General features: G+C 45.4%; 1 protein-coding gene across 1 annotated transcript in view; it reads right to left on the bottom strand.

Annotated features, from left to right (window-relative positions):
- LOC101048997 (matrix-remodeling-associated protein 5) overlaps window positions 1–17,985 on the bottom strand; it is a 38,282-nt gene extending 20,297 nt beyond the window's left edge. The window contains exons 1-4 of the mRNA XM_003920281.4: window positions 17,412–17,985; window positions 14,841–15,056; window positions 2,917–3,046; window positions 2,288–2,678 (exon numbers count right to left, since the gene is read on the bottom strand). Of these exons, the coding sequence (XP_003920330.3) occupies window positions 2,288–2,678; window positions 2,917–3,046; window positions 14,841–15,056; window positions 17,412–17,458 (784 nt within the window). The 5' untranslated portion in view covers window positions 17,459–17,985. The remainder of the gene's footprint in view (window positions 1–2,287; window positions 2,679–2,916; window positions 3,047–14,840; window positions 15,057–17,411) is intronic.
- Window positions 17,986–18,608: the final 623 nt, after the last annotated feature.

Raw genomic sequence — 18,608 nt, forward strand, 5'->3', positions numbered from 1 at the left:
AAGTGATGCCATTCTGTCTCTGCTTGGGGAAACTGGAAGACTAGGAGTTTTTCCTGACAGTCCTCTGCCCACTTCTGCCTATTCCCATTGGGAGTAAGCCAGTCATACGTCTTCATCTATGACTTGGAGAATTATAAAGCTCCTAACTGGCTTTGCCGTCTTTCCTTTTGCCCTCCTGACCACAGTTTTCTATGTGACTTTCCAAGAAAACACCTCAAAATGCAAATAGAATTGTTTTGCACATCTCCCCAACATGCATACTCGCACTCACACTCATGCACACACACATACATGCTGTGAGACAAAGCAGCAAACGTAAGAAGCAGCATTTCACAAAATCCCTTGGCCAGATGAATTTCATGGCTCAGTGAACGAGCGCAATCTCTAGAAGAATGCCCTAAGGTGATGAGCAGGATGGAGCACAGGTCCACATGTCTCTTGCCAGAATCACCGCACTTCTAGAAAAGAGGAGTTCAGTGCTCACAGGCCTTGCCTCTTTCCACATGTAAGATAGTGACTCTGCCTCTGTAATCTATAATCAGATGTCCCCTGGCATCCAAACTTTGATGAGAATCAGCTCTAATGTAAATTCTGAACACATCTGGTGTGAATTCTGATCACATTTGATGTGACTTCTGAGCACCTGCAGAAGCCCAGCACCTGTGTATAAGCTGTGGGCTGCAATACTGCTTTGGAGCAGTCTAACAGAAACTCTCCGAAAGATTCTGGGATTGCAATCTTCAGAAAGGCTCACTACATAAAACTAACTTTAATACTTTCAAATCTTGGCTTTTCCTTCACATACACGCAAATCTACACATAGGCAGATGTACACACATGCGCACAAACACAGACATGCATAGGCATGCACACACGAAGACGTGCAGGTGTGATCTCCAGACGGGAGCAGAGATGGTCTTTGCCCTGCAAAGCTTTATGGGTCGACATCCATAATGTCGTGTTGCTGCTATAAAATAGCCATCCGAGTGCATTTTCAGGCCCTCTTGCATCCACTGGGGTGTGGGGACTGTTTCCCACCAATGGAATATGAGTGGAGGAGGCATGTGTCTTCTCTGATTAAGACCATTCACACATGGGTGTATCTCTGTCTTTCCTCCATCCATTGCTTGATGGTCTCTTGGAATGAACCTCTAAAAGCTGAGAAAAGGCAAGCCCCTTGAACATCTAGCAGTAAAGACACCCAAGCAGGCAACTGAGCAAATCTAATAATGTTGAGTTGGAAATAAGTTTAGAAGCTGCAAGGGACAGAAGGGAAGACTGTGTGGCTAGAAATGGATGAATAAGAAGAACAATGGGGGCACCACGCTAGAGGATGGTGGGGACAGGTAGAGTGACCATTGTGTGGAGACTTCTTGGAGGCGATGTGCAAATGTGCGTCTTATCCTAAAAGCAATGGAAATCAGCTATGCAGAGGTCCGGCCTGGCTGGATGCACATTCTGCAAAAATGTTCTCACTGCATTGCAGCGAGTGGATGGGAAAGAGGCTGGCAAGGCCACGGGGAGGCTTGCTTAGAATGCTCCCTCTTCCCACCAGAGAGAGAAGAAAGGGAGCTTGATCCAGGCTAGTGGCTGTGAGAATGGAGTTAAGAAGATAGATCCAAGAGATGGTAAACACAATGCAATCTGAGGATGGGGATCGGTTGCAAGGAAGGGCTTAGAGAAGCTGGAGAAAGGAAGGAAGGAAGGAAGAAGGGGGAAGGGAGGGAAGGAAGGAGAAAAAGAATAAAGGAAGGAAGGAGAGAAAGAGGGAAGGCACGATCTACTTTGCTGCAACTCCGACACCTAAGTCCTGGTTGTTGTCTTAGCTCTCTGGATCAATACTGAGCACTGCTTCCCTGTCTATAAAACAATGACCTCGTAGCCACTCCTCCCACCAGCCTGCTCTTTTCCAAGCATCCTTGTGACTTCCTTATGAAACAGGCATTCACGGCCCTTTCCCAGTCCCAGTTTCCCACATTAAGCTGCAGTCCAAGGCTGGCGTGATCCTCCAGATATCCATTCCATGGCAAACCACGTCAACCACATGTAACTGATTACATGAGCACTACGTTTCACTAAGGGATAACTGCATTTGCATTGGGAATAAAAGTGTCTCAACATTTAAGTGGTAACATTGAAGGTGTGAGTTCCTGTCTTACTGATGGGATGCTCAGATTTCACCCAAGGCAAGAGGAATAAGTCAACCTAAGAACCTTGGAGAATGGACTGTCTCCAAAAAGATAAAAGAGCGTGCAGCTAGGAGTGGTCTGCTCTCTTCTCTTCTTACCTCTGGATTTTGCATCCCATTCCAAAAACCATCTCATCTCACAATCGCAGGTCCACGGATTTCCCTGCAAGTAAAGATTCTCCAGAAGCGGCATGTTCTGAAGCATGCTGGCAGGAAGGGTTCTAATCATGTTCTCCGCTAAATAGAGGTGTCTTATGGTGGAGATTCTGAAATAATCCAGAAACGTGAATGTGGAGAAAGTGCTGGGGTGCAGCTGGTGGAGCAGATTTCCTTCCAAATGGAGCAGCCTCAGGGACATTAAGCCATTGAAAGCTTGCGGGTGGATAAACTCGATCTTGTTGTGGTCTACGTGCAGCCTCATTAAGTTAGAGAGACCCTGGAGGGTCTGTCCTGTGATGGCTCTCAGCTTGTTGTAGCTGAACTTGAAAACCTACAAGGACAGCGGAAAACAAAACCAAACAAAACAAAAGCATCCTGTTTATAGTTTCAAAAGCCACAACCCCAAGCAGAAACCAGTACAAAGGGCTGGAGAGTCATGTCATGAAGCTGGCCTTGTATGTAAAAAGTAGCCATTGTATTGATCATTAAGGAGAATGCCATCGTTTCCATTCTTTATTACTGGTCCTAGAGGACGCAGTTAGTGATGCTTATAAACGCTGTGGGTTTACCTGGAGAGAACTGAGATCTCTTAAAGCTCCATCGGGGATGCTTGGGATCTCATTGCCGTGAATCATAAGTAGCTCCAACTTGGTCAGTCCTGCAAATGAGGTTTCTGTCAGGGCCTGTATGCTATTAAACCTGAGGAATAATAATAATAATTAAGATAAGAAACAGCAAGTACTTAACCCCCATATGACAAACATTCTCTAGCCTGCCCAAGAGCAAAGTCGTAAAATGGTGAGTCTTTTTATTTATTTATTAGACACAATCTTACTCCGTCATCCAGGGTGGAGTGCAGTGGTGCAATCGTAGCTCTCTGCAGCCTCCACCTCCCAGGCTCCAGCAATCCTCCTACCTCAGCCTCCCTAGTCACTGGAACTATAGGCACAGGCCACCATCCTCAGGCTGATTTTTTTTTTTTTTTCCGAGACGGAGTTTCGCTCTTGCTACCCAGGCTGGAGTGCAATGGCGCGATCTCGGCTCACCGCAACCTCCGCCGCCTGGGCTCAGGCAATTCTCCTGCCTCAGCCTCCTGAGTAGCTGGGATTACAGGCACGCGCCACCACGCCCAGCTAGTTTTTTGTATTTTTAGTAGAGACGGGGTTTCACCATGTTGACCAGGATGGTCTCGATCTCTCGACCTTGTGATCCACCCGCCTCGGCCTCCCAAAGTGCTGGGATTACAGGCTTGAGCCACCGCGCCCGGCTTCAGGCTGATTTTTTAATTTTTTTTTTTTTTTTTTTGTAGAGACAAGGCCTTGCTATGTGCCCAGGCTGGTCTGGAACTCCTGGCCTCACGTGATCCTCCTGCCTGGATCTCCCAAAGTGCTGGGGTGACAAGCATGAGCCACTGCAGCTGACCATGAAACGGTGATTCTTAGGTTGTAGGGATGCCATTCCCAAAGCCATTTATCCCTTTGTTTCCCCTGTCTACCTCTGGGGTCAAGAAGAAAGTGACACATATTTATTTGTCTTCCTTCTGTTAAGGAACATTCACGGAGAACTTTGACTTGGAATATGCTAATGTGGTCAGGAGGGTATTGGATGCCCATCAGTAGGATTTAGAATTCAACGTGAGGCTCTTCCACATGTCTGTTTCTTGGAAACTCTGTGCTGAAGTGGCAGTAATAAGGAGGGACAGACAACTAGCAGGGATGGGAAAATCCACAGCATTGGAATTTGCTTTGCATGTGGTCAGAAAGGAAAGAGCTCCGTGCTAAGGGCCAATAGAAACATTGACCTCAGGCATCGACACTCATTTCCCATGGACAGGATGCCATGTCTGACGGATGGTATTTGTAGACGTGCTAGGTTTCTTTTTCTCTGTTTGTTTTTTCCCGTAACCTGTCCTCAAGGTGAGATTTTTTTTTGTTTTTAAGTTTTGGTTTTTTGTGTTGCATGTACAATTGTCAAGATGCTTTTTTGACCAATATAGCAATTTCTCACTGCCATATTGGTAATAGCATAAACAATGCTTAAACTTGATCCCTGGATAAGCAATTTGAAAAGTGAATAGACAAGCGTGCACACTGTTACCATAAATCACTGCTTCTGCTGAGATATAACACATCTAGCCTGATATCATGGATCACTTCTGCTTATCACCTAAATAAAAGGAAATCAACTAGCAGAGAACACAGGTGAACAGCTCATAGTTAAATGCAGCAGATGCTAGCATGATCCAGTTTTCTCATACTCATATGCGCCCAAAGCCGGACTACAATTCCAAAGGCAACAGGAACACCGGGTTTGGTGAAACTCCCCTAAGAACCCGCCTTAGGAAGCACCTTTCCGCTACAAAGTTTTCAGAGAGGGACATTTATAAGCTCTTCCCTCAAAAACCAACCTTGATTGCTTCAAACTCTTCAAAGACCTCCTTTCGTAATTGCATTCTTCTTTTTAAGACCAATTTATGCAAAGAAAACATCAGATGGAATTAAACGCATCCCACCTCATATTGAAACAATGTTGTACAGATTCAATGTGGTGTATGGGGAAATATAGTAAAAGTTGATCTTATTTCCTATTCATCATTATGACTCATGCAGTTAATGAACAATCACATAAACAGTTTCTCTCTTCTTGATTACATGACATTTTCCACTCTTCTTTTTAGTGCATTACTCCAGTGTTTTGTCAGCTAAGCTCTGCTTTATTGAACACTGGTGAGAGGTGAAATATTTAAAGAATTGGGGTAATAGCTATTTGTGCACCTTATGAACATGCTTTGGATTCCATAGAAGGTGGGAGACTAGCTGGATTTGAGCCTGGTCCTCTTTGTATTACTTTTTACCCTTTATCACCGAAACACGAAGCAGGCTAATCTCCCACAGCAGGAACTGAGATTCAAAAAAGTTTCCAAGCCTGGCGTGGTGGCTCATGCCTGTATCCCAACACTTTGGGAGGCTGAGGCAGGAGGATCACTCGAGCTCAGGAATTCAAGACCAGTCTGGGCAACATGATGAGACCTCATCTCTACAAAAAGTACAAAAATTAGTTGGCTGTAGTGGTGCATGCCTGTGGTCCCAGCTACTCGGGAGGCTGAGGAAGGAAGATCACTTGAACCCAGGAGGTTGAGGCCGCAGAGAGCCGATTGTGCCACTGCACTTCAGCCTGGGCAACAGAGCAAAACCCATGTCAACAAAAATAAATAAATAAGTCAGTAAGAAAGAGAGAAAAAAAGAAACTTTCCAAACTTTTTGAGTAATGATGAAAAAGGGGGTTAAAGCATGCAATGTTCCATTCCAAAGTTTTTTTCCTGTTACCTAGTGGTATGTTGGTCTTACTAAAGCAAGGTGGGAACTTAAATATTCCACAAACAAACACAGTAACAACAGCAGTGATGGCCCCCTTACAGAGAAGAGGAGACTCACAAAAGACATTGAATGCCTTCAAGAATATAGTTAGAGTAAAATCCAGGTATCTTGAGACCAAAGCTTCAACGTGCGTTCAGATGCTGTTAACTGAGGTGGGAGAAGCTATCAATATCTACTTGACACTCTATTTTATTTAGTGAGTTCAAATGTATGTAATCACAGTGCAAAACTCCCCAGAAGACAGTGCTGCAAAGACAAGTGAAATTTAAGGGCATGAAGCTTTATTTCATGATGTTAAGGACTGTGAACCTCCTCAGTGGGCAAAATTCCAAGTAAGAGAATAAAGGTGCATTTTTTGCAATTATGAGTTTCGCAGTTTCCTGCAGAGTATAATAAAGGAGAAGGAAGGTGTTGACTACTGCAGCTGGGTGGTGAACGGAGGCCCCACTGTGTAGAGGTGACATCCTTAGAGGTGAGATAGAACCGTTTAAGACGGAGTGTGGTTCTGTTGCCCAGGCCAGAGTGTGGTGGCACGATCTTGACTCACTGCAACCTCTGCTTCCTGGGCTCAAGCCATCCTCCCACTCCAGCCTCCTTAGTAGCTGAAACTGCGGGCACCCGCCACCACACCTGTCTAAATTTTGTATTTTTAGTAGAGACAGGGCTTCACTATGTTGCCCAAGCTGATCTTGAGCTTCTGAGCTCAAGTGATCCACCTGCCTTGGCCTCCCAAAGTACTGGGATTACAGGTGTCAGCCACCACACCCGGCCAGGCCTCATGTTTTTAGGTCAGACACACTTCATGTTGCCTGCTAGCTATCCCAGAGAAGTGCCGAGCTTTTGGGAAGCTCAAATTCTTCATTAGTAATGCTAATGAGGATTCTTTTTTCAGAGGGCCATGTGTGTTAAAGAACATAACCTCCGTAGCCACTCAGACGCTGCCCTGTGTCACGGACTGCTGCAGGGTTTCTGGAGGAAATAGGTACAGCGAGGCACCGGGGAGATCAAAGGGAAAGACACAAAGAGACGTGATGAGAATCTGCGAGTTAAAAGTAGCACTTAAAAAATAGTTAGGCAGGGGAATAATGAGCAATATGGCATAGGAATAAAGACATTCAATGAAAACAAAAATATTCAGATGTTCCAAAAAATGATACATGCTATGAATAATGTAAAAATCATACAAGAATCATAATATTCGTAAATACGCCCATTCAGTGATTTTTTTCTCAGAGACACTCAAATGACCAATTTCAGACCTGATTTCAGGTGACTCCAGAGTAGAAATCTACCTGATACATTTCTAATTCCTTCTTTGTCACATTACCTTTCAAGGAACTTTGCACTGTAATTCCATATGTTTGAACTTACTCAATAAAACAGAGTGTCAACTAAGTATTGATAGCTTCTCCCGCCTCAGTTAATGGTCTCTGAATACAAGGTGAAACTTTGGTCTCGAGATACCTGTACTTAACAATAGTCACTGTGTATTCTTGGTTGTATTCAGAGTATTCCATGAGTCTCCTCTTGTCTATAATGGGGACATTATTGTTGTTGTTGCTGTGTTTGCAGGGTTTTTAAGTTCCTATCTTGTGGGTAAATGAAGTGTCAGTCATGGATAATGACCATCCTAAGTTGCCATTTTTATTTTTATTTTATTTATTTATTCATTCATTCATTTGAGATGGAGTCTTGCTCTGCCGCCCAGACTGGAGTGCAGTGGCATAATCTTGGCTCATTGCAACCTCTGCCTCCTGGGTTCAAGCAATTCTCTCGCCTCAGCCTCCTAAGTAGCTGGGACTACAGGTGCCAGCCACCACACTGGCCAATTTTTGTATTTTTAGTAGAGATGAGGTTTCATCATGTTGGTGAGGCTGGTCTTGAACTCCCGACCTCAGGTGATCCTCCTGCCTCGGCCTCCCAAAGTGCTGGGATTATAGGTGTGAGCCACCGCATCCGGCCACCATTTTTATCTTTAAGAGAATACCTTGTTTCTTCTTATTTAAGCAGAAGGACAGATGATCTAGCAAACAAGAGAAGGCCAAGAAACTCTTACAGGGTGGGTTTGCTGACGGTATCCTCAGAATTGTTCACAGGTTTTTGTTTGACTGAATTACCAACCATGAGGAATCATGCAACGCACGTGAGTGAGAAGCAAAGAGAGTCTCAACGTACGTTTCGGAGACGCCGACTACAGAGTAGAAGTCTACCTGACACATTTTCTCACTCACTCTTTAAATCGACTTTCTGCGAAATCACTTGAGCAGTAACCATTGCTCAAGTTGCACACCACAAAAAGGAATGAAGCTCTGACACAGGCTACCGTGTGGTGACCCTTGAAACCTGTGGTTCACTAAAAGAACCCACTACAGGTCAGCTATTGCAGCGGTTCCCAAACCCCGGGCCACGGACCAGTATTGGACCGGTTAGGAACTGAGCTGCACAGCACCAGGTGAGCGGGTGGGTGAGCCAGCAAAGCTTCCTCTGCACCTGCAGCCGTTCCCCATCGCCGGCATTACCGCCTGAGCTCCACCTCCCGTCAGATCAGCGGTGGCATTAGATTCTCATAGAAGCACAACCCCTACTGTGAAGTGCGAGGGATCTAGGTGGTGCACTCCTGCTGAGAACCCAATGTTCGATGATCTGTCACTGTCTCCTTCACCTCCACATGGAACTGTCTAGTTGCAGGAAAATGCGCTCAGGGCTCCCATTGATTCCGCATTATGGTGAGTTGTAGAATTATTTCATTATCTATTGCAGTGCAGTTATAATAGAAATAAAGTGCACAAGAAATGTAATGCACTTGAATCATCCCCAAACCACTCCCCTCCCTGTCTGTGGAAAAATTATCTTCCATGAAACTGGATCCTGGCACCAAAAAGGTTGAGGGCCACTCATCTATTGTATAATTCCATGTATATGAAATGTTCAGAACAGTCAAATTCATAGAGACAGAAAACAAGGCGGTGGTTCCCAAAGGCTGGTGGAGGAGAGGGGGTGGAGAATGACTGCTTAACCTATATAAGGTCTCCTTTTGGGATGGTGAAAATGTTTCTAACAGGATAGAGATAATGGATACACAGTAGTATGAAGGTGCTAAATGGCACTGAGTTGTAGAGCCTACAACGGTGAATGCCACGTCATTTGAATTTTACTTTAAAAATTGCATAATCATTGTACAAGTCAGCTTTGTATGTGCCTTCAGGATTAGTTGACTCTGAGAACAGGCTTAATTCTTTTAGAGATGGAGACATAAAAGGAAAAATGAGGCAGGTTCTGTTTGAACGTCCCTTGATATAAAGCAATGTCTGCTACAGATTCCATATGCATGGATTCATTCTGCAATGCAGTTGCAGCTATAATTTGAGCTTTATGTGTCTGCAAGTTACTATTCTGGGTGGGTCAATAAAATAGGCAAGGGCTCAGCTCTCTTAGCAAGGATGACTAAAAAAGTAAAAATAATAAAAAAAGATCTTTTCAGGCAGTTGTAAATTTCATAAGGAAAGAATTAAATGACAGGAAGGAGAGTAGAAGGGGTTCGCTGGGCCAACATCTAGGGCAGGACTGTCTGGGGAGTTGAGATTTGAAGTAGGGCTTATGCAGCAAAGGGCTGTGACCGTGTACATCTACACCTCTCTTGGGGCAAGGCATTCCCAGTGGAGGAAGACACCCAGGGATTTTCATTGTTTTATGCAAAAGCCCATTGTTTGGTTTGCTATCCCTAATTAGGAACTTGGTTTGGGTGCTGTGTCAGTGTTTCGCTCCATTACTGCTTGACTTACAATTCATTCACTTTCTGAACTCTCTGCTCCAAGATGCCTCCTTTTATTTCCAGAGATTCATTCCTGGTCCACTTGGGCATGGCCTCATCATTTTAGAAGAATATTCCATGGCAGACAATTAGTTAGCTCTCTGGTATTTGGCTGTTTGCCACAAAGTTCAGAGTTATTGGTCATCTTTCTGTTCCTTAGACTCACCGAGCTTGCACGCTTTATGGCATGGTCATTGATTTGTTCTCTATAGAGATGCTGCTCAAGATCCTGTAATGCACGGGATGACCCCTGCAACCCAGACTGATTCAGTCCTAAATATCAAGATTGCAGAAATTTGGAAACCTTACCGTAGTATGTGCAACTTTGTCTGTCTATTTGTCTCTCTTTCTCTCTGTCTGCATCTACCTATCTACCTACGTACCTACCTATCATCTATCAATCTATCTATAATCCTATCATCTGTCAAGCATCTATCTGTAATCTATCATCTCTGTATCAACCATATATCTATTCATCCATCATATCTATTTATCATCTATGTATCTATAGCTACTTCATCTATCATCCTATCGTCTACCTACCAACATACCTACCTTTCATCTATCTCCATCATCTCTCAGTCTATCATCCTATAATTCTATCATCCACCTATTATCCTATCATCTATCCATTACCTATCTATCTGTCATGTATCTATTCATCCATCACATCTATCTATTTCTCTATCTATCATCTATTACTTTTTCATCCATGGCATCTATCTATCTAATATTTATGCATCGTCACCGAACATTTCCAAATGTAGTTAGAGAAAGAGCAGGCATTGCTGAGTGGTGGGAGTGAAAATGAGGACAAATTTGGGCAAAGGACGTCTGCCTGGAGGGGAGCAAGTGGGTGGATTCTGTCATTTGCTGGATGGCAAAGGCTGGGGGAGACACGTGTTGGGGAAAGAATTCAAAGCTGTATTTGCCATGGGATGTTTGAGAGTTTTGTGAGCATCTAAGGGGAGAATAGGGCTCAAGACCAACATGGAGACCCACCATGCACGTTCAGGGGAGACTGGCCAACTGACCGATGGAATAGAGCCCTGGGGGTAAATAACATCACCTGAACAGAGTCCAGAAGAAGGAGGCAGATCTTCAGTCAGAGGAGATAGCGTTCTGAGGGTCAGTCTCTAAAGTGGGTCAGAAACAGCTGGATGTTCCTCAGCACATGTTCAAGGGTGTGCTATATTCTCCTTCCATAGTTGTGGTCACCAAAAAGGTCTCCAGATGTCACCAAATGTTCTCCAGGAGCAAACTTATCTGTTACTGACAACTACTGTCATAGATAGATGATAGATAGATACATAGGCAGATAGATGATAGATAGATAGATAGACAGATAGATAGATAGATAGATAGACAGATATATTAGATAGGCAGATATAGATAGTGTGTGGATACATAGATAATATATTGGTAGATAGATTGATAGATAATAGAGATAGATGATAGGTACATAGATGATAGAATGGATAGATAACAGAAGTTGATTGATAGAGATGATAGGTAGGTAAATAGATTATTGATAAATAGATGACAGAATAGATAGGTAGATTGATTAATAGATGATAGATAGATCAATAGATGATGATAGAGATAGATGATAGGTGATAGGCAGACAGATGACACACAGATAGATCGATAGATAGATGATAGGTAGGTAGAGAGATAGATTGATGATAGAGATAGATGATAGGTAGACAGGTAATATGCAGACACATGACAGACAGATAGATGGATGGATGGATAGATAGAAAGATAGATAGATAGATAATTGATAGAGATAGGTAGAGAGATAGATTGGTTGATTTATGATAGCAATCAATGATAGGTAGATACCTAGATGACAGGCAGATAGATGGATAGATATTGAGAAAAGCAGACAGAGTGGCTCAAATGAAAGCCACGGCTAGCTGAATGTCAAACTTAACCTGAGAATTTTGGTGACAGCTATCAAGGTGGAGAAGAAGGGAAAACAGGAACGAAGGATCAATACTGGTTGATTTCCCTTTACATCTCAATAAATTCCCCTGTTCGGGAAGGCACTCAAAGTCTGGGATGGGCTCCACATCGGCTCAGAAACCTGTCTGACTCTGTCATCTGCCCCCTGCTTGTTTTTAAGGGGCATTAGAGAGCTTGCAGATGCAGATGCCAAGGATGCCAGATGTCAGAATGGGGCAGAAGCCCGGGGAATCACTGGAGTACCCCCTCTCAGAAGATTTTTGCATCCTTCTAAAAATTAGCAGAGAGTCCAGGAAATTAGCACAACACTCAGGAAACAGAATCTACCTGGAGACTGAGGGGACCGTGCATAAAGTGCAGTTGTGTGGCTTACTAGTCCCTTGGTTTACATTCCAGACAATCTTCATCACCTATTGATTGGCAATCACTGAATATATAACCAACTCTGTGAAATGTTTATGGCAGACAATATTTGCAGAATTATGTCATAGGTTCCCGTTAGTATCACAAGGCAGAACTTAAAATAAAATAGGCAAGTATGGCATTGTTGAAGTCGCAGAAAGACATAATCAAAACCAGTTGTTTAACTGAGGGAAAAAATATTTAAGAGTCTGAAAATCTATCTCTAGGTGGATACTATGTTGTTGGTTCCTGAAAAAAAAAAATTGGAAAGCAATTTTCAGAAATGCTTTCAGTTTGTCCAAGCAGGAAACAGCAGTGCTGACAGAGAACCCTAAAAACAGCTGTGTGGGAATAGAAGGTTTCATTAGCACTTGGCCAACAATTTCTCATTCCTTAAGAGTCTTATATTCTCTCCAGACTGCTAAACCACAAATCAATCCCTGAGTTTTATCTGTTAGACATTGCCTTTGTTTCAGTATTTTTCCCCAACAAAATGCAAGATGCCAGACTCATTGCCTAATTTGAGATTGATTTTTTTGAAACAATGTTACTATGATATTATTAGTGACTTTTCAAGTAGTATATTAATTCATGTTACAAATTAAACCAGATGGAAGTAATAGACGTTGGTGCAGTGAAGTGATTCTCTGGAGTTTTTTAATTTTTCTTTTCTTTTTAATATTACCAAAAACTGCCTCTAGAGATTACTGGCATCAATAGGAAAAAGAATCATTAACATGTTAGTATCTCTGTTTTATTCCCACATTAAAGCCTTTAGTGCACTAAAATTCATTCTTTATTGTGAGTTGTTTAAAATAAAACCATCAGAAATGGTGTTGTAATTTAGAGGTTAGTTATGTTTTGCACTTACAAAGTACTTCAGTTTAAAAATAAATGGGAAGGAAAGCATCCCAGAAACTGCAAATGAGATGCAAACAGCTTCAGAGGTAACAGTCTTATTGGTGCTGTAACTCTCAAGCCATTAAATGAGTCATCTTCTCTTTGGGGAGGGTGCTTACAGAGACTGTCACCACCCTCATTTCCAGCCTGACATCCCCCTTCCCAACACACAACACACACACGCAAAGCTGCTGTGCACCAAGCACCTCACAAAAACGTGTTCTGTATCAGCCCCATGCTTTTCAGAGGGCTCCACCAAGGCCTGGCTGATGGTACCCCGAGCTTGGGACCTGTCAAGGTGCTGGGTTTGAGAGATGAGGTGGCTAATCCCAGAAAGTGGAACCATGTCTTAAAATGGTTCATGTTTAAAAAGCAATTCCTAGACAGAGCCATTTTGTACACCAAGGGTAGAAGAAAAAGAAGTTACAGTTAAAGCTCCACCTTCTGTTCTGCAATATCACATGTGCCATCCCCCAGGATTGAAATGGGCTTCAGCAGATACAGAACCAACCCAAATGCCCCTCAGTAATAGACTGGATAAAGAAAATGTGGTACATATACACCATGGAATACTATGCAGCCATAAAAAGGAATGAGATCTTGTCCTTTGCATGGATGAAGCTGGAAGCTATCATCCTCAGCGAACTAACGCAAGAACAGAAAACCAAACACTGCATGTTCTCACTCATAAGTGGGAGTTGAACAATGAGAACACATGGACCCAGGAAGGAGAACAACACACACCAGGGCCTGTTGCGGGGTGAGGGGTGAGGAGAGGGGACTTAGAGGATGGCTCAACAGGTGCAGCAAACCACCATGGCACACATATACTTATGTAACAAATCTGCACGTTCTGCACGTGTATCTTGGAACTTACAGTAAATTTTTTAAAAAAATAAATAATAAGTAAATAAAACAAATGGGCTTTCGCATCTCTTTCATTTTTCTTATGCCCATTACACAAGATTGTAAAAAGGGAAGCTGGCTTATGTGTTACTATTCCCTCCTCTGACAACGCCAAGCTGTTCTCCCCAGTGAGCTATCATCGTTGTGGCTGGATGTTCAGATGGTCAACTCGTAAAGTCTACTAGCATTTCATTGAGAAATCTGTTTAATGGTCTGTTGCCATGGGTTAGGGAAATTTTCATCTTATTATCTCAACGTTTCATTCTCTTCTTCTACCACTGTCAATAGAGGAGAGTTTGCTTTTTAACTTTGTTCTAAAAGATGTCCAAGTACATTTACATTTATTTTTCATTGACTCAAATCTGGCCATTTTATTTTTACTGAAACATCTCCACGGTGGATACTTCTCAAACACTAATTTAATCAGTTGTTCTGCGGATAGATGCCAGAAAGTAGCTAATGCATTTTGTTGAAGAACTCCAAATCATTGCTGACTATTAAAATTGCAGTTGAGTACCTGTAGTTCATAGCAACTAACACTTATGTCCCCAAAACATTGTGTGTATAAAATGAAACCAATATATTAAAATTCTATCTGGCATGCCATGCCAAAATCTGTTTCTAAAACAATGCTGATATTTTTAATAGGCAAAATCTGCAGGAACTCTTTTATTGCCTCAAAGTCACAACTCTGTCATCTACATGACTTATAAAATGGCACAGATGCTCTGCTTATTGTTTTTATTATTCTCAAATTGTTGCTGAAGTCTATGTAAATCATCTTCATATGTTAGAGTGTGTGTCTCATGCATTCACCTCTACAATGTATTAAATAAATGCTATCAAGGGAATTTCTCAACAAACTCTAAAGTTGTTCATGCTGTTTGTTAATAGACCTTACAGCAGTGGCAGCTGATGGATATATTCAGGTAATTATACAAAAAGCTGCGTTTAGTAGAGCTAAAACTTTTCCCCTCTATTTTGCCCATCTGCAGCTGCAGAATTCTCAACAGAGCCACACAGAGGAAATGCACATAGGAAGTTAAGTAAGTGCACATACACACATGCAAAACCAGATCAAGACGCACGCACTGACACTGAGATGGTTCAGGAAGAAGGTGGTACAAACCCCAGATTGATTCTTTCCACGTGTTTAGCAATGCCAGTGGGCACGGAAGCCAGGGAACGGAACGTGCAGTGGACCTCGCTGGAGACGTAGCAGGCACAAGGATGCGGGCAGGCCAGCGCCGCTCCCGGATGGCCCCAAAGCAGGATCAGCACCACGGAGAGGGCCCCCCAGTGCGCCGGCGTGGGCATCTTGTCCGGGTGCCTGATCCTCGGACACCTGGGGTAGAACAACGACACGAGATGCGCTTATTCACAGGTAGCACCGACTTACTGTGGGCAATTTTTAAATTTGAATTGTGCGTCATGGTTTCAAGCTTCCCAGAATTTCACACGATGTGTTGTAGTGACGCTTAAACCATGGGAACTCAGAAAGACGAAACTTAGACGGTTTTTTCTAAACTTTTCACCATTCACTTTACTCATGACTATAGAATATAGTCTTGATTCTTGACTTGGCTACTATAATTTGGAAGTCTGTCCTGCACTCTGTAATTGTGGGTATGAAATGGCGGGGGGCAGAGGAACAAGAAAAGAGAAGTTTACATTTACGTTTCCATAATAAAAGAAATAATAAAATGTGTTTCTTCCTCTGACGGCAAGACTGAGATATTATATATTGTATATGTTTGAATTTAAAACTTTCCAAAAAAGTGTTTATTCTTATTTTTTCCTTTAATTATATTCCTCAACCCTTTAATTCTAGCTTCTTGAAGAGCTTAAAGAGGTATTCGCTAGAAGGAGATTCATCCTGTTATTTCAGGGTTTATTTACTATCCTTACTATTATTATAACTTTTTGTCTTGGAAAAGGCAGGGAGTTTTTTTTATGATAAAGAGTTGCTGTTAATCGGGGAGGAAGTTTGGAGGGACTTCTGATCATTCAATAACAGGGCGGGACTGCTTATGAAATATATTCAGGCAAACAAAAAAATGAAGTCACTTAAAAAATGGAAAAGCCAGTGTAAATGCTAGATTGCATCAGCTACTTCATTTAGAATGGCGGTGATCATCTTCTTAGTGCCCTGGAAATGCCTATGTCAGCTAACATTTTTGTCATCTCTTGGAGTTCACTTAAAAATAGTGACACACATGGAAAGTTAATAGGGATACATAACAAACGCGCGCCTGCCCATTCGCCCGGCTTCTGAACGATCGCCAACTGCTGATTAAAAAATTCTAAAACCCTTCCTGTAAGAAAGGAGCATCCCACACTTGTAGCTTTCCCTGCCGTTAAGCGACCTAGAAAAGGTTATTCTCTTAAGCCCATGGGAGCATCTCCCAGCAGCTGCCCATAAGGAACTGATGGTGCACAGGTAGCTCTGCAAAAAAGCAAGTCCGGGCTCCGCCTCTGGGCGCTGGAACAAACCGGCTCTTGCAGCTCTGCAAAAGTCCTCGGAGTTTCCTGTCCCGCCAGAGCCAGGGCTTTCCCCGCCCCTGCCTGAGCGCCCGACCTCCGCGCTGGGCTGGTTCCAAGGGCAGCCGCGCCAGTCCCCAGCGTCCTGTGCCTGCGGGTGGACCTGGCCCGGGCATTCCAGCGGAGTCCTGAGTCCCCGCTTCCTGTCCGGCCTCCCACCCAGGCACCAACCTCCCAGGAGACCCAGGAAACTCGCCCCCAGACAACCCTCATCCCGGGGGCGCGGGGTCGGGTCCCTTCGCGGCGGAGAAAGCGGTCCAGCGCCAGCTAGGCCGCCGGAGACGGTCTGCGAACCCCTCCGGGAAGCGCGAGTGGGGGACTGAGGCCGTCTGCTTTCTTCTTGGCCCAGGACGGACAACCTGGAGTGGCCAGGCGGGCGGCCCTGCGCCCTGGACGGCTTCCAGAGTCCGAAGGGTCGCGTCGAGCTGGCTGCAGGATGAATTATGCGCTTTCCCGGAAAGCGGCTGCGGTGGCCGCTCGGGACTGGGATATCAAACCCCTTCTATCCGCGGTGACGACTTAACCGTTTTTTGGTTTTTGGGGTTTTTTTTTTTTTTTTTTTTTTTTTTTTTTTTTTTTTTTTTTTGCAAGTCTCAGATCACTCTGGGAGTTGGATTGTCCCCCTTCCAGGGAAAGCCTGGATAAGAGGAGGAGGAAAGAGGTGGGGAAGGAGGGGAGCGGGGGACAGAGAGGAGGGAGAGGAGACTCGAAGAAGCCACAGCCTGAGCGACTTGGAAAGAGGCCCCTCAAGTGTCCTTTCCCCCACCGATTGCAAGAGCAGAGTGGGCTTAGGAATTCCGTTGGCAGCATTCTAGACACGAGGGATGGAAGGGTTGAAGGTCGCCAGCGAAAGCGAAGGAAGGGGAGCTGGCTGGGGACAGGAAGGCAAGGCCGCCTGGGATGTCTGGGCTTCATTAAACCTATTCAGTGCATCCTCCTTCAAGATCCAGCTCTCCTCCCTAACTGATCCTTAGCTACTTAAAATCGCAGGAATTCAGGTATACTATTTCTTAGCTACTTCGAACAGTGCTGGGGAACAGTGCAATCTGCCCGCAGGCCCCTTACCCCCAGTTTTTCCCTTGGGTGTCTCTCAAATCCCTTCACCCCCTGCAGGCAGACACAGTAGCCCTCGGGCGCCCTGGCCACCCTCGTTCCTCACCTGTCCTTGGGAAGCCGCTGCACACGGGATCGGTGAGCCCGGATCATCCACCGAGCCGGGGCGCGCGAGTCACGGCCGGGAGTCCGCCGGGACCATGCCCTTCCCGGGGCCGGGGGCGAGGCAGCTCGGCTTCCCAGCGCGGCACAGCGAGCCGGCGCCCTTTTATTCCCGGCGCCGCGAGGCTTCCCCAAGTCCACGCCTCGGCACACCCCCACCCTGCCCCACCCCGGGGAGACGGGGCGCGGGCCGGAGCCCAGGGACCCTGGCCGCGCTGCTCTGCGCTCAGCCTTCCTCTCGCGTCTTCATCGCGCCTGGGCCCGGGTGGGCATGCCTCGCCCACTCCTGCTGCAAGAACCGCAAGGGCTCGGGGAAGGAGTGCTCTTTGTCAAAGAGAAGTCCAGGGACCCAGGAGGGAAGCGCGAGAGGCCGGGAGCGCGGTGGGAGCCGCAGCACGGAGTGGGTGCTTGGAGAGCGCCTTAGCAGCGCTGGAAAGGGAGAGAGAAGGGGCAGGCTGTGCGCTTCTCCCGGCCGGGCGGCGTTTTCTCTGGCAGCTCTTCCCAGCCCGTGTGCAGGCAGGAGCGGGAGGGCCCCGCCGGCATCCAGCGAGCTGCAGGCCTGGGTGCAACGTGAGAGCCGCCGCCACGCCCTCCCGCCACTCCAGGACTCCCGGGCGCCCGCCTTCCTCCCCCTGCCGAAAAGTTCGTGCCGGAAAGGTGGAACAGGCTCCCCTCCGGCGTGGGGAGTCTTCGAGGGGCAGGGCGAGGGCTGGGAAGTTCGGAGAGTCTGATGGTATCGGCGGGGGTGGGGGTGAGGGGTGGGGGCGGAGGGAAGCGACCTGGGGACAATGCAAAAAGGAGAGAGTGCGGAGGAGAGGTCCTATTCCAGGAGGCAGAGGAGGAGGAGGAAGCTGTCTGGCTTCCTGGAGAAGTCAGACCTGGGAATGGTGGGGAGAGGTCAGGCGAGGATCTTCAGGCAGCAGAGCCCACCTGGGGCAAAAATATGGAGCTCAGACGGGTGTGCAGGGCCTGGAAAGGCACCTTGGCACCAGCTTGTCGCAGGGTGCACCCACGACTGCTTTCCGCCCTTCCTCTGGTGAGCCGCATTCCTGTTCTGGAACCAGCGTTTTGACCTCATGTCCTCAGGGCCAGTGTTTGCCTGTTGTGTTCTTTGATCTACAAAAGACCTCTGTGAGTATAA

This window comes from Saimiri boliviensis, chromosome X (assembly GCF_048565385.1).
Source record: "Saimiri boliviensis isolate mSaiBol1 chromosome X, mSaiBol1.pri, whole genome shotgun sequence".
NCBI classification, from domain to species: domain Eukaryota; kingdom Metazoa; phylum Chordata; class Mammalia; order Primates; family Cebidae; genus Saimiri; species Saimiri boliviensis.